Here is a 12,950-nt window from a genome sequence, read left to right on the forward strand (position 1 = left end):
GGTCTTTCGTCTTTTTCTTTTCTTTTTTCAATTTGAGACTGCCTTGCCTCAGACTTGTTGTTGAAGAATTGCTTAATTTTAGTGGATTCCAATACTTTAGCATCTGCAAACCCATATGATTGATAGTTCAGAATCACAGCCGCAAGCCACGGTGACTGCTGTGCTGTTTTCACATGAGTTATGGCAGCTGACCTCTGATAAATCTACAGATAAAGTAACTCCTATAATAATTCCTGTAAAAGTGTGAGGTTATCTAAAGGATCACAAGTACACAAATGAAGTTATGACAAAAAAAATATCAGGGTAGCATAGTTTCTGGCCGCAGAAACACAAACCATCTCGATCTGATCTCTTCTGTCTGTTTTAAAGCACCCAAGATATTTTTACATCATACCAGCAGCCAACTGCTGCACCTCTATTATGAAAGATGGAATAAAATTTAAAAAGCCAGTCAGATTAATCAGATTCCAGCTGTTGTAAGTGCTGAGACACTTTGAAATCATATTAGCCTGATCGCAGAATTTTTCTTCACGATAAAATAAGGAACTATGTCTGTATAGGTCCTTTAAGGGCCAATGGTTTTTGCATCTGGGCCTTTTGGGTTTTTTCGCCTCATGCCCGAGGCTGCTGCACAGAGACAGAGAAACTTTAGAGGACTTTGGGTTCAGATGGGCGTAGCATTAATTAAAAGAGTTGCCAACTAAGATGTAATCTTCTGCAGTGGAGCTTGGACCAGCAAAAGTTTCACTGTCTCTATATATTCTTTTGTCCTTGTTTGCTGCTTTTCAAGTAAATACATTTTGGACGAAGAGAGTCCTTTTTACTTTCTTTTTTTAAAGATTGGTTTTCTTCTTACAATAACCACAGACCACACTCCTCAGATAAAAGCATCTGAACAACTTGAAGAAGAATGGAATCGGTTTCACGCACTTTTTAGGATTTAGATTAGTCTGTAGACATGTGTCCAGTCATTTTCAGTTCAACCCCTTTCTCACTGGCCTAAATTACTTGCATTTTACAGTGAACAGATTGCCATATGTCATTTTCCATAATTCAGTCTTTTTCCCACCAACTCCATCTCACAAACAAAATGTTTTCCAAACCAATCTCTTTTTATAGTTGCAACACCAATGGGTTTCTACTATAACTAGCATATCTGTGTAATATATTACTTTATAAAATCCCATACATATATTTCAATCTGTGACACTAATATGCCTTTTTTTTTCAGCCAAAGGCAAGAAGAACTCTAAATCAGATCAGAAAGGCACTGTGGGACGTGTGACTGGAAAGAAAATCACTAAAATCATAAGCCTGGGCAAGAAGAAACCATCTACAGATGAACAGACCTCATCAGCGGAGGAGGATGTCCCAACTTGTGGTGAGTGGTTACAATACTATTTTGATATACACTACTATACAAAAGTTTGAGATTGGTGCCATTATTATATTTTTTTTAAATAAGACTTTTGCTTACCAAGGCTGCAATTATTTGATCAAAAATACAGTAAATTCAGTAATATTCTAAAATAGTGTTACAATTTATAATAACTGTTTTCATTTTAATATATTTCAAGATAAAATTTATGCTTATGTTGGCAAAGCTGAATTTTCATTTGCCATTACTCCAGTCTTCCAGGATTCTTAGATGAATAGAAAGCTCAAAATAAACAGCATTTATTTGAAAACAATTTGTTTACGGATTAAATCTAACATAAATCCTTCACAATCTGTTTACACAAACAATTTTTAAATGTTCAAGGCAGACATCTCTACCTTAAAATCATAGCCATTGGTTGCCACCCTGCATTTTCCCTTAATATTTTCATATTAATATTGCAATATTTGCAAGTCAATAATTGCCAAACCTTTTGACACTTTTGGCCATTCAGTGCTTTTTCCAGTCCACTGTCAATTCACCGTGTGAGTGTGAAGCTCAACTTCCATAGGAATGAATTGAAAATGCTTGCTCTGCTCCGCCCATCCATGCCAGTGGACGTGCATGCATGCGTGAGTCTTCCCCTCCCTGCTGCTGCTGTTTCTGATTGCTTTTAAAATCTATGTGTGCGCTCTGGAGAGCGTCAAAGGTTTTATGTTTACAACGTGTCTTTGCAGCTTTGAGCAATGTAGCCAATCACAAACCTATCGGTTGATTTCTTGAACACAATGCCCAATCAGAGCCATTTATGTCAGAATCCACTCACCACTTAAAACGAAAGAAAAACATCCTCCCTCACATCTCCCCCTCCCCCTGTTGACAGAAATGAGTGAGGGAGGGGGAGATGTGAGGAAGGATATTTCACCTGGGACTTTTTACTGCGAGTCAAAGTACTCTCAGAAGTGCTATTCCGCCATACATTATAGTTCTCCTTTTTAATCCGCTTAGAAAAGCACCACATTTTATTTTATGTCACCATTCTAGGTCGTTCAACTATTCGTGTAACTATTTAAATAGGGAAAATGTGGAGGTGTTTGGTCGCTTGTAATCTCTGTTTGGTACCATAGTGAATGAACTGGGCTTAGTGGGCTAAACTAAATGCTATCAGATGGTCACCGCGTGTCAGAGAGATTAGAGAGGTATGCATCAACTCGTTTTAGTTAAGAGAATAACATGCTTTCATATGAAAAAGCGGTGAAGTATCCCTTTAAATGGTATTGTATATTCAGTTTGTTCTGAGATTTGGTTGAACTAATTTCAGATTTGGTCAAATGTAATCTTTCCCATTTTAATGTGAAAAATCAGCTGAAAATATAAATTCTTCTGAATTTTTTTAAATATTGATCCCCTCACACCACTGTCATCAACAACTACCCATACTGCTTGTGTGTCTCTTGGCTGTCGTATAAATCTCTCTGCCCAATCATTCATTAACAGGCTATCTGAACGTGCTGTCCAATAACCGCTGGAGAGAGCGCTGGTGCCAGCTAAAAGACAACCAGCTGTTGCTGCACAAAGACCGGGCAGATCTGAAGACACACATGGCCTCTCTGCCGCTGCGGGGGTGTGAGGTCATTCCAGGGCTGGACTCCAAACATCCCTTTGCCTTCCGTCTACTGCGCAACGGACAGGAGGTGGCTGTTCTGGAGGTATGGGCCAAGTCCCTCAGCTCTTGTGGGCAATTAATGTGTCTGAGACAGGACCTCAGGGCAGGGATTAGATGGATGGTTAGGTTGGCTGGCTGGCTCTCGTAATGATGTCAGTGCTGTATCATGTGTAGAGTGGATTTGCAGAGATTGCTTAGATTAGTGCTTTATTTGTCTCATATTCCATTGACACTCATTAATTGTGTTTTCCCTCACTCTTTTCCCGTCAGGCCTCATCCTCTGAGAGTATGGGGAGGTGGTTGGGGGTCTTGCTGGCCGAAACGGGCTCCACGACAGATCCTGCTGCACTCCACTACGATTACATTGACGTAGAAACTACTGCAAATGTCATTCAACTGGCCAAGCAGTCATTTTGGTGAGAAGACAGTTATTGGCATGCTAGTAATTTTTTCTTAACCAACTTTTTTCAACATGTAGATGTGTAGTATTATTATTTTTAATGTCACATTGTATTGCATACATAGTTTTACAGCCAAGTGAGCTGAGGTAATAAACATGGTCGCTTAAACGCACTGTCATACAATATAGCTAAGCTTTGGAAAGTCTGATTTATTTTAATGAAAATGTTCATTTGAAGAGTTCATTAATTCATTCTCAAGGTTCATTCTCTTCCTAGAGAAATATTGCTGCCCAAATGGTTTAAACGGGGGTGTATATTTTAAAATGTATGGCCCCTTTTAATAGATAGCTACTGTCTGTTAATGCCTTTTAGTATAGTTAACTTATTTTTCCTTTTTAAATAGTATCTTGACTCTTTGAAGTACTTGACTCATGAGCAGCCTTCAGTTTTGAAGTATCACAAAACTACTGTTTAAAATTAGAGTTGGAGTTCTCTGTGTGACATTTGTATATGTAGTAATGAATGTATGTATGTATTTGTTCTCAGTTTCACCAGTAAGCGTGCAGTTTCTCCAAACCCATACCTGGATAACCCGGTCAATGGTTATGCCTGCCCCACAGGGGTTGCTCTGCATTATGATGATGTGCCCTGCATCAATGGATCGGTATGCAACTTCACAAACTTAAAATCTGTTAAATTCTCACCTCCATTTCTGATCCTGCCTAACCCCTCTCCGTTCCAGATCCTTCCTAACTAACTCTTATCTTTCTCTTCTATCACTTTTCTCTTGCTTGCACGCTTGCGATACAGAAGGTACCAGATGCGCATTACTCCACCCCACCTTCAGGGGACCATCGTTGGAAAGAAGAGTCTCATTATGAGAATACAGATCTTTATGAAAACATGCCTTCCCCCAAACTAGCAGCACGCTACTCTCCCAAATCCAGCCGCCCGTCTTCTTCCTCAGGGCATTACAACACACCGCTCTCCACCAAATCTCTGTCCTCTTCCTCCTCTCCCTCAGCTGCTAATACTAACACTAACCAGGTGACTAACCCAGGCTAACACAGTACAGGGCTTGAGTTTAAGCCATGCTATGTGCAGTAAATTGTTCATTCATTCCATGTAAAAAATAAAAATTCTCTATCTTGCGCTCCTATTTTAAGTTAATATTATTAACAAACATAGATTGGAAATAAGCAGAGTGCATACTGCATAGTGCATGCATTATGGACCACCCAGCTCCAGAATGAACTGCTTTTGATCTATATGATATCCATGTCTGTGGCCATGGCCTTGAATGGATTTACTGAGGCCTTAGTTCGCTCTAGGTTAAATTTTATAGGACAGGGATAGAAAAAAGGGTTGCTGCCAGCTATAGTATAACTATAATAAAATGTCCCCTCTAGCAACGTGTGGTTCATTAGATGTGGTTTGCAGAAGAAACCTTTGTGAAAGTATTTGTATGAAGGGGTAATCTTAGAACTAAATTACTAGTCACACACTTAAAATGTAACAGGTGTTGACAGCGAAATCAAAGTTCTTATATATCAGTGTGTTAGTAGCCCACATATCAGTTTGACCTTTTTTGTGTGTTCAAAAGCTCACATAGTTTATTTCTTCCAATCAGCTGAAAGGAAAAAAAGGCTTGACCACCAATGGGTTCGCTGCAAAGCAGAAGTTGGACAAGAACCAGCCCAAAAAGGCCAATGGAATTAGCAGCACTCTGCCAGTGAAACGCAACAACTCTAGTAAGAGATTTTAACATATGAGAGCACATCTGATAGATAATCTTAAAATGAGCCCTTCCTTTTTTAGTGGACATTCGGCTGAAACTAAACTAAGCAGACATTAAGTCTGCATCCATTATCCTAGCTATTACACCACTAATTTCTTTCAAGGAAAAAGAAGCCACACAGATTTGTGGAGAATGCCGGTATGTGGAAATTGCAGTGCTGTTAGACAGCAGTGGATCTGTTGACATGCTCTTTTGTAAACTCAATCACCCCAAATTCCATTACAGACAGGCAGTCAGTCAGTCACAGACATCCAGTGGCCATTTACATGGACTCGCAAATATTTAGATGTGGTACACTGTACATTCTACCTGCCTTTTAATCTGCGTTTGTGGTCTGGTAATCATGCATTGCTAATGCCACAAAACATCTCAATCCAAACGTTTCAGATGGAGAGATTTTCTAATAGTTTACTTTGATTATAATGCACCATTAACCTTCACAGGTGTGGATCAGTATAAGTATGGGAAAAACAGAGTGGAGGCAGATGCCAAGAAACTTCAAGCAAAAGAGGACGAGCTGATGAAGAGGAAGCAGGAGATTCGAAACCGCCTGACTCAGCTGAAAAAAGACAGGAAGGACCTCCGCACTGCTTTAGAGAACAACACAGGTGAGGATGTCCGTGGGCCTATGGCATTTGAGTTTGACTGAATATTTGTCATTGTCAGTGACTAGAAAAGTCTATTTTAAAAAATGACAAATTTGTAGAAATTAGCACTTTGTATTTGTTATTTTCAAAAATTTAAAAACACTTTGATACCATTTTCAAAAAAAGTTTTATACTCTAAAATCTAGGTTTTTTTTTTTTAAGGAAATTTGTACTTTTGCTTAAAGGCTCAAAAGTGACAGTAAAGACATTTATAATGTTACAAAAGATTGTTATTTTAAAATAAATGCTGTTCACTTGAACTTGAACTTGAACTTTGAACTTTCTGTTCATCGCAATCCTGAAAAACATTTTCCACCAAAAATATTAAGCAGCACTGTTTTCTACATTGACAATAATAATAATAATAATAATAATAATAATAATAATAATAATAATAATAATTTAACTGTAGAGTACTTAGAATGTACTCTTTGTATTTACATTAGTTTCTTATGGATTTTGTGAAATCTAAAATTGTGATGTAACCTTCATGTGCAAAAGTAAATATATTATTTTTTTAAAGTTTATTTGTTCATAAATATCATTTAACAATTATGGTAGGTTAGTTCTCCCAAAAATGAAAAATCTTTCATTAATTACTTATAATTACCCCCTTATCATTCCAAACCAAAACACAAATTAATATATTTTTGATTAAATCTGAGAGCTTTCTGACCCCTCCATAGACATGTGACTCCAATGGCTCAACCTTAATTTTATAAAGTGTCAAGAATACTTTGTGTGCGCAAAAAACACACAAAAATAACTTTATTCAACAATTTCTTCTCATCTGTGTCGGTCTCTTACACAGTTTACGTTGGCCAGCTACTGCATCAGCATCACATTCATGCGTTGTGATGCTCACGTGAACAGCTTCAACCAATGGTAATCCGGCGTAGCTCTGATGTAACTCTGAAACGCTACACTGGATTTACTACATCAACAGCGTAGGAAACTGACACAGATGTGAAGAAATTGTTGAATAATTTCTGTCGTCAAAGTGATAAACATTTAGCATATAGTTTGTTAGTGGTATGGTTTCGTTCCGGGTAATTAGCTCTGGAGAAACATGATAGCAGCTGATAATACTGAAGAAGCTTATATATGCATGCTGTGATAGGCATCGTATTCCTATAGGTAGACGTGATCAGCTGACAGTCAGCTGATGCGAGCTTGACTAATGTGACCTGCCAGAACTAACGCTATACGCTGGATGAACTTTTGTTCGTTTTTTGCGCACAACAATTATTCTCCACACTTTATAAAATTAAGGTTGAACCGCTGAAGTCACATGGACTATTTTATCGATGGCTTAACTTCATTTCTGGGCTTTGAAAGTCTTAATTAAATTGCTGTCTATGGAAGGGTCAAAAAGCTCTCGGAATTCCTCAAAAATATCTTCATTTGTGTTCTGAAGATGAATGAAGGTCTGGCGGGTTTGATAATTGACGTGAGGGTGAGTAATTAATAAAATAAATACATTTTTGGGTTGAACTAACCCTTAAGTTATTTGAGGGTTATACCACATGACCATTTACAACCTGAACTAACTTTGCCTTGTCATAAAAAAAGATACAATTCTCACATTTTTAGAGACTTAATGCCCTTTACACAGTCATGAGGGTTTGCAGGGAAATTAAAGGAAGCAGTAGTGTCTATAACCTCACCCGCTATTGATTCCACCCAGGCAAGCGTTCTCAGGCATCTTTGACAGAGAGACTTAAGAAAGTTGAGGATGAATGCAAGCTGAAAGAGGAGGAACGAGTCAATCTTGAGCTGGAACTGACGGAGGTGAAGGAGAGTCTGAAGAAAGCCCTGAATGGAGGCGTCACCCTGGGCCTGACCATTGAACCCAAAACGGGCAGCTCCAGCCCACAGGTCTAGAAAAACAGCAACAATTTCTCGAATATAGACATGATGTAATACTAACTGTAGGTTTGTGTCGCATTTAGTTCTTGGTGATAAAGAAAGGCAAGTATCAAAATGTCTCGTCTGTCTCTAGTCTCCAGTGTTAATGAGGCGAACAGTGGACAACTCGCCCATCTCCAGCTGTGAAACCAGTGACACTGAGACCTGCTCTCTGCCGGTCAACAGCGCGTCTCTGCTGCGCCGCCAGACACAACAGAAAGCCTCAACTGTGCGAGGACATGTCCTCAGAAAAGCCAAGGTCAGTAATCACATAACGCTTATTTTATTACATCACATAGATAAAAGTGTGATCCTACAATTGCATTTACTTCAGGATGTTTACAGAGCATATATTTCTTCCCATATGCACTCATTCTGTTTTCTTTTTTTGCAGGAATGGGAGATGAAATCTGGCACATAAGTTCTTTTCCACCAACTTTTCACTTTCTTGTATCTATTTATTTAATTTGGTCCATATATGAGTGATGTTGAAATTGAACTGACTGAACCTTTTTCCAGAATAATTTCTGAAAGACTTTGATTAGAGCTATTAATTTACATTTACATGTATCGGTTTTATTCAAAGCGACTTACAAATGAAGAAAAAAATGCAAGCAATTTGTCATAAACGGGTCAACCGCAGTGCCACAATACCAAATTTCAGTAGTAAACTATAACAATACAAAAACACTACCATTTCAAACGCTAAGATTTATTTTTATTTTTAAATAAATTAATACTTTTATTCAGCAAGGGTGCATTTAATTGATCAAAAATGTCAGTAAAGACATTTATAATGTTACAAAAGGATCCAATTTTTTAGCAGTTTCAACATCTGTTACAATGAGAAATATTTATTTAGCCCCAAACTATATTAGAATGATTGCTGAAGGATCATGTGACACTAAAGACGAGTAATGATGCTGAAAACTCCATCACAGTAATACAGTAAATTACATTTTCAAATATATTAAAATAGAAAAACAGTTATTCCAAATTGTAATAACATTTCACAATATTGCTGTTTTTACTGTATTTTGGATTACAAAATGCAGCCTTGGTGAACACAAGACTTCCTTGGTATCATGATATGAATACAACAAATCTCAGATTATGGTCCATCATTTACAATCTAAATGTTATGCTCACAAAGCTCACTGGTCTCAGTTGTTAATCACTTAAAAGTCTATAAGTCTGTTTCTTTCTTCAACAAGAAGCCATTAATGGAAGACAAAATCTCCAAGTATTTATTTGTAAATGTTTAAGTAAATATAAGCTTTTCTGTGTTTGTCTGTTGATGTTCAGTAATGCCTTTCATTTGGCTTCACACTAGTTGTAGAGAGCAGCTTCAGGATATACGTCGTAAGATAAATGTAAATTACAGATTGGATCATTCAAAGCTTGTTCTTTACTGAAAAAGTGTAATCTGTATGAAAGTATTTTACCAGCATCGTCTCCTCCTCCTCGGTGTCTGGCCCATTATTTTCAATCCAGTGGTCTGGCCAAACTTTCGGCTATGGTAACAGCAGCCCATGGGGAACAGGGCAGCTCAGGCCAGGGTGTGGCCCTCTGTTGGCTGAATGCTCTGGAAACTGGGTCTGAAATTACAGCACTTCCACTGCATCCACTGCACTGAAGCTGCAATGCGTCATACACTGACAGTTATACATGCACTGTATGCTAACACAAAGAAGCGTACATATGTGAAGTTTCATTATAGTTTGCAGTTGTTATCTGTGCATGTGCAGATGTAAGTAATCGATTTGCTTTCAAAAACCAAATGTTTGGTTGAAGTACAGAATGTTTTTAGCGGGAGAGTTCAGGCATCTTGCTTTGAGACCACTCAAAGTCCAGCCACCTGACATACTGAAAATGGTGCTTTTAAAGCAATGCTTAAACCGTTCACTCCTAATTCAGCCAGATCATGGAGTCTTGGTGCTTAATTTAGATATTAATGTTCAAGGCAACTCTGTTTATTGTACAGTTAAGTTCAGCTTTTGATTTGAGGCTACACATTTTCAAGCTACTCTACACCTAGGATCATGTGTAAATATAATTCTACTTTTCTACTTGGGCCCATGGATCTTTAGAGCTTTTCTTTATCCAGTCATTTTGTAAAAGTCAGCACTGGATGAAACCTTGGTATCAGTATATTCATAAATCTCTTTGGAAGTTATCTTTGTCTCCAGCTCAAAGTAGATGAATGCTTTAATCTTTCTGCACAACTGCTTATTCTTTGGTCAGAGGTATTTACTGATTTGACGCAGTAAAACTGTCAAATAAAACCTTTAGGTTAAATCTGCTTTCAGCCTCACTTTGCAGAAATAAAGGAATGTGGAATGTGAACAATTTTGCTTTAAATGTCATTTTGCTTGAGGGTGGGGGAGTAAAGACTCAATTGTTTGTTTTGCACCTTATGTATTACTCGGTTTTACTTTGCTGATGACTGTTGTCAACTTGACAACAAAAGGAATGTACATAGGAATAATTAAACTGCTTTTAAAAATGTATGACTATGTAATGTGTGTGTATTATTCACTGTAAATGCAGCGATAGGCCACAGCTGTCAACATTTTCATGGATTTTATGAAACTATATTTATTTACTGTCCCAATGACCTGGGGGCCTAAAACTTTCCCTAGATTTCATTACAAAATTGTACTTACAGAAAAGCTAGATTTTGTGAGCACACAAAAGCTTTCAGATGTACAAACGTACGACAGAACCTGCACAAAATGTCCTGTATAAAACCCAGTCAGGGGAAGATTGTGTGTACACGCATCCACACCTATATAGCCATATATTGAGCCTAGTTTTACTTTGATACCACGTTTAGGTAGACATTAGGAAAATAAAATATCAGATAGGGATTATAAATGCAAAATGTGGCATTTATTTAAGGCTCGTACTAGGCTATCGTTATATTTTTGGGAGCGATATTAGTAGTATGCGGTTCCGTAGTCTTGTGTTCACAGTCATTCTATAATTAGGGGTACAATTCATGTCCATGGACACAATTATCAATTTTACCAATTTTTTTATTAACTTTTCACTTCAAGTAATGATTGCTTTTATATCAGATGACATTTCTTATTAATTTAATACAAAAATCTAACAGATATCTATCTTTTATCTTGCAAAAATGTTATATTTTATTTTGTTCTACACTATATTCTATACATTACTAAAATGAATGTTTCTGAATATATCTCTTATAAATATTTGTCCAAAATAATCATTAAATTATGAGAAAGGTGTTTTTAAAAATATTTTGCTCATGCATCTACATTATATCCATTTTGTGTGTCCGAGAAATCAGTGTCAACCACAGATGTAAAAGGTGTCAACTGTGTTACTCTCTATAAACCCCCCTGTAAATCAGCAATGGTTTGTTCCTAAGTCACATGTCCGACATCAAACAATGTCATTTTTTGGAGGTAAATTTGAAGACTGTAGTAAATTATACCTTCTCCTCTTCAATATATGATGTATATTATTGTAGATTAAGTGACCGTCAACTGTGTTATAAATGTTCTGGTAAACTTGCGTCACATTATATTTATAAATGTGTAGAGAAAGAATATAAAAACATAAATGAATCTAGGTGAACTACCAACTGATGCAAGGCCAGCAGTTTGCACAAGACCCCAAAATGGCCGAAATGTCAAATGTGTTACCTGTCAACTGTGTTACCCATGAACTGCAACAGTTGACAAGGATTCACGTGGTTGACAAATGAATTCATATTGTGTAAATTGCTTGTACTTATTTTTGTTGAATTAAAAAAAAGTTATAATTTTAAAGAGACATTTTAAATAATTTTTCTCTTTTCCTCTGCGTCCGGTGTTACTCTTGTCAACTGTCACTTGGCCTGTCAACTGTGTTGTGTGTGGTTTTTATGTCACAAATCTTTTAAATGTGAAATAAACCATCAGAAAAATAGATAGGGATACCTCTTGAGATAGAAATCTTGGTAAGGATGGTGAATAATACTAAATTCAGCATACTGTGGATTTATGACACAGTATTTGTCCATAACACAGTTGACAAAATAATGAATCAAATGTTGATTTTCATTAACATTTTTTAAAAAGTCATTAGAGCTTGCCAAATAATTAATTTAGCACATTAAAGGTGTATATTTATTATTCAACCACCTAGTTTATTTATCAAAAAAAGAATACTGATTTCCTGACTTTTTGGCTGACCTGAAATGTACCCCTAAATAAATATAGAATGACTCTAAGGCTATATTAAACATTTAAAGGGTCTGAAATGTGTTTTTTAAAAAAAAATAAAAAAAATCACAACGATCTAGCCACAAAGTCATATAAAACGATGAGAAACATGTAGACTTCGTTTCCTTTAATTCTGACAAACAAATCCCACATTCATGCGTCACTAAAGCCATTGAGTGACTCACACAGGACACATGGCGACCTCATGCGTACACAGATAAACATTGCATTAGCAACATTGCTCAAAAAAGTTTTAACTTTTATAAAAAGAAAAGAAAAGAAACAGCACATGCACTGGATACATAAACATAAAATTAAAAGGACAAAAATGAGAGGGAGAAAAAAAAGGTTACTTTACATTTTTGAAGCCTTCAAATCAGTCTCCGGAGGACGGCATGTAAATGCTTCCACATTTATTTATTTTAACCAATAAAGTAAAATAGATTTCTTTTAAAATTATTCATAAGTGTTACCCTGCAAGTCACTAAAAAAGTTCAAAAAGTATATTCCCTCCAGGCTGCTCTTTCTGCGACAATTGAGGAAACTGCTGTAGTTAATTTATTTTGGCATTGTGAAAGAACTTAAAAAATATCCATTTTAAATGATGTGAGAACAAACAAAACAACAACAACAACAACAAAAAAGCCATAGAATCTGTTTGCAATTTTTTTCCTTTTTTCAATGTAATTCTCATAATTTATCAATATGTTTAATTTATATTATTCCCCCCGGGTTGTATTAATTTGTGTAGGCCTATTGTTTTGGGCATCAATAATTTGTTTTAATATAATTCAAAAAAGGACGGGATGGGATCAGTATGGATAAAGTTTAGTTTTTAAATTAAGATTTAGAAAAATATATAGAAATATCTGAGGATTACCATTTGTGTGCAAAATCTTAAGATAAATAAATTA

The 12,950-nt window shown here is 36.4% G+C and overlaps 1 protein-coding gene across 3 annotated transcripts in view; it reads left to right on the forward strand.

Annotated features, from left to right (window-relative positions):
* Nucleotides 1-10,308, forward strand: part of afap1 (actin filament associated protein 1) — a 71,798-nt gene extending 61,490 nt beyond the window's left edge. For 2 of the 3 annotated variants that reach the window (XM_067429274.1, XM_067429273.1), the window contains exons 9-18: nucleotides 1,232-1,381; nucleotides 2,876-3,087; nucleotides 3,315-3,460; nucleotides 3,992-4,109; nucleotides 4,256-4,492; nucleotides 5,076-5,196; nucleotides 5,687-5,851; nucleotides 7,578-7,768; nucleotides 7,893-8,057; nucleotides 8,193-10,308. In XM_067429274.1, coding sequence (XP_067285375.1) covers nucleotides 1,232-1,381; nucleotides 2,876-3,087; nucleotides 3,315-3,460; nucleotides 3,992-4,109; nucleotides 4,256-4,492; nucleotides 5,076-5,196; nucleotides 5,687-5,851; nucleotides 7,578-7,768; nucleotides 7,893-8,057; nucleotides 8,193-8,219 — 1,532 coding nt within the window. In that variant the 3' untranslated portion in view covers nucleotides 8,220-10,308. The remainder of the gene's footprint in view (nucleotides 1-1,231; nucleotides 1,382-2,875; nucleotides 3,088-3,314; nucleotides 3,461-3,991; nucleotides 4,110-4,255; nucleotides 4,493-5,075; nucleotides 5,197-5,686; nucleotides 5,852-7,577; nucleotides 7,769-7,892; nucleotides 8,058-8,192) is intronic. The other variant, XM_067429275.1, reaches the window with a different exon arrangement.
* The last annotated feature ends 2,642 nt before the right edge of the window (nucleotides 10,309-12,950 follow it).

The sequence above is a fragment of the Pseudorasbora parva genome, chromosome 21 (genome assembly GCF_024679245.1).
Source record: "Pseudorasbora parva isolate DD20220531a chromosome 21, ASM2467924v1, whole genome shotgun sequence".
In the NCBI taxonomy this organism is placed as follows: Eukaryota; Metazoa; Chordata; class Actinopteri; order Cypriniformes; family Gobionidae; genus Pseudorasbora; species Pseudorasbora parva.